The 2,500-nt window shown below is 48.2% G+C and overlaps 1 protein-coding gene across 1 annotated transcript in view; it reads right to left on the reverse strand.

Moving 5' to 3' along the window:
* Window positions 1-733: 733 nt before the first annotated feature.
* Window positions 734-2,500, reverse strand: part of LOC127919218 (NT-3 growth factor receptor-like) — a gene marked incomplete at both ends in the record, with an annotated part of 19,507 nt that continues 17,740 nt past the window's right edge. Inside the window, 2 exons of the mRNA XM_052502720.1 lie at window positions 734-836; window positions 1,544-1,596. Coding sequence (XP_052358680.1) covers window positions 734-836; window positions 1,544-1,596 — 156 coding nt within the window. The remainder of the gene's footprint in view (window positions 837-1,543; window positions 1,597-2,500) is intronic.

Genomic DNA, 2,500 nt, shown 5'->3' on the forward strand with positions numbered 1-2,500 from the left:
TGTTCCAACATCTAGCGGAAAGCCTTCCCAGAAGAGTGGAGGCTGTTATAGCAGCAATGTCCTAACATCTAGTGGACAGCCTTCCCAGAAGAGTGGAGGCTGTTATAGCAGCAATGTTCAACATCTAGTGGAAAGCCTTCCCAGAAGAGTGGAGGCTGTTATAGCAGCAATGTTCCAACATCTAGCGGAAAGCCTTCCCAGAAGAGTGGAGGCTGTTATAGCAGCAATGTCCTAACATCTAGTGGACAGCCTTCCCAGAAGAGTGGAGGCTGTTATAGCAGCAATGTTCCAACATCTAGTGGAAAGCCTTCCCAGAAGAGTGGAGACTGTTATAGCAGCAATGTTCCTACATCTAGTGGAAAGCCTTCCCAGAAGAGTGGAGGCTGTTATAGCAGCAATGTTCCTACATCTAGTGGAAAGCCTTCCCAGAAGAGTGGAGGCTGTTATAGCAGCAAAGGGGGACCAACTCCATATTAAAGCCTTCCCAGAAGAGTGGAGGCTGTTATAGCAGCAAAGGGGGGACCAGCTACATATTAAAGCCTTACCAGAAGAATGGAGGCTGTTATAGCTACAAAGGGGGACCAACTCCATATTAAAGCCTTCCCAGAAGAGTGGAGGCTGTTATAGCAGCAAAGGGGGACCAACTCCACATTATTTAACATGATTTATGGAATGAGATGTTGGAGGAGCAGGTGTCCACATACGTGTGGTCATGTGGTGCACTATGACTTACCCTTCAATCCAAACTTGTTGCGTCGGCCATATTTGTTGATGAGAATGAAGAGGACGATGAGGAGAACACTGGTGAAACCAGCCAGACCTACTGCTATGGACACCTGGAGACAGACGGACAGGTTAGGAGACAGACAGACAGACAGGTTAGGAGACAGACAGACAGGTTAGGAGACAGACAGACAGACGGACAGGTTAGGAGACAGACAGACCTACTGCTATCGACACCTGGAGACAGACAGACAGGTTAGGAGACAGACAGACAGACCGACAGGTTAGGAGACAGACAGACAGACAGGTTAGGAGACAGACAGACAGACAGGTTAGGAGACAGACAGACAGACAGACAGACAGACAGACAGACAGACAGACAGACAGACAGACAGACAGACAGACAGACAGACAGACAGACAGACAGACAGACAGACGATTCTAGCCAGCCCCAGTAATGTGGACACCAGGAGACAGACAGAGACAGACAGGTTAGGAGACAGACAGACAGGTTAGGAGACAGACAGACAGACAGACAGGTTAGGAGATAGACAGACAGACAGACAGGTGATTCTAGCCAGCCCCAGTACTGTGGGCACCAGGAGACAGACAGAGAGACAGACAAGTTAGGAGACAGACAGACAGACAGGTTAGGAGACAGACAGAGAGACAGGTGATTCGAGCCAGCCCCAGTACTGTGGAAACCAGGAGACACGACACTACTTTTAAACAGAGCCCTATGGACTGTGGTCAAAAAGTAGTGCCCTATGTAGGGATTCGTGTGCTATTTGAGATAGACCCTGTGTCATTATGAACTCACCCCAAACGTCTCCTCTTCCGGCCTGATGGCATTGTCTGCTGGCACTGGGCTACCTGGAATACAGACAGAGACAGTAGGAGCACTGGAGAATACAACCCATTTCCAAATGGCACACTATTCCATAGTACACTAGCTTTGACCGGAGCCCAATGGGTCCTTGTAGTGTGCTATATATGGAACAGGTTCTATTTGGGACGCAGAATAACTCCAGCAGCAGAATTGTGGAGTAGAAATCGACCGACAAGCTGGAGTCTTTAAATCCCATTTCACAGAAAACTGTTTCCTTATCAGAGGATATTATACACTGGGGGTTATATATATAAAAGAACAGATGACATATACACTGGGGGTTATATATATAAAAGAACAGAGAACACATACACTCTGTCAATCACCAAATTCTTATCGGCAGACTCAACAGCCTCGGTTTTTCGGATGACTGCCTTGCCTGGTTCACCAATTACTTTGCAGACAGAGTTCAGTGTGTCAAATCGGAGGGCATGCTGTCGGTCCTCTGGCAGTCTCTATGGGGGTGCCACAGGGTTCAATTCTCGGGCCGACTCTTTTCTCTGTATATATCAATGATGTTGCTCTTGCTGCGGGCGATTCCCTGATCCACCTCTACGCAGACGACACCATTCTATATACTTTCGGCCCGTCATTGGACACTGTGCTATCCAACCTCCAAACGAGCTTCAATGCCATACAGCACTCCTTCCGTGGCCTCCAACTGCTCCTAAACGCGAGTAAAACCAAATGCATGCTTTTCAACCGATCGCTGCCTGCACCCGCATGCCCGACTAGCATCACCACCCTGGATGGTTCCAACCTTGAATATGTGGACATCTATAAGTACCTAGGTGTCTGGCTAGACTGCAAACTCTCCTTCCAGACTCATCAAACATCTCCAATCAAAAATCAAATCCAGAGTCGGCTTTCTATTCCGCAACAAAGCCT

Source organism: Oncorhynchus keta, unplaced genomic scaffold (assembly GCF_023373465.1).
Source record: "Oncorhynchus keta strain PuntledgeMale-10-30-2019 unplaced genomic scaffold, Oket_V2 Un_contig_16012_pilon_pilon, whole genome shotgun sequence".
NCBI classification, from domain to species: Eukaryota; Metazoa; Chordata; class Actinopteri; order Salmoniformes; family Salmonidae; genus Oncorhynchus; species Oncorhynchus keta.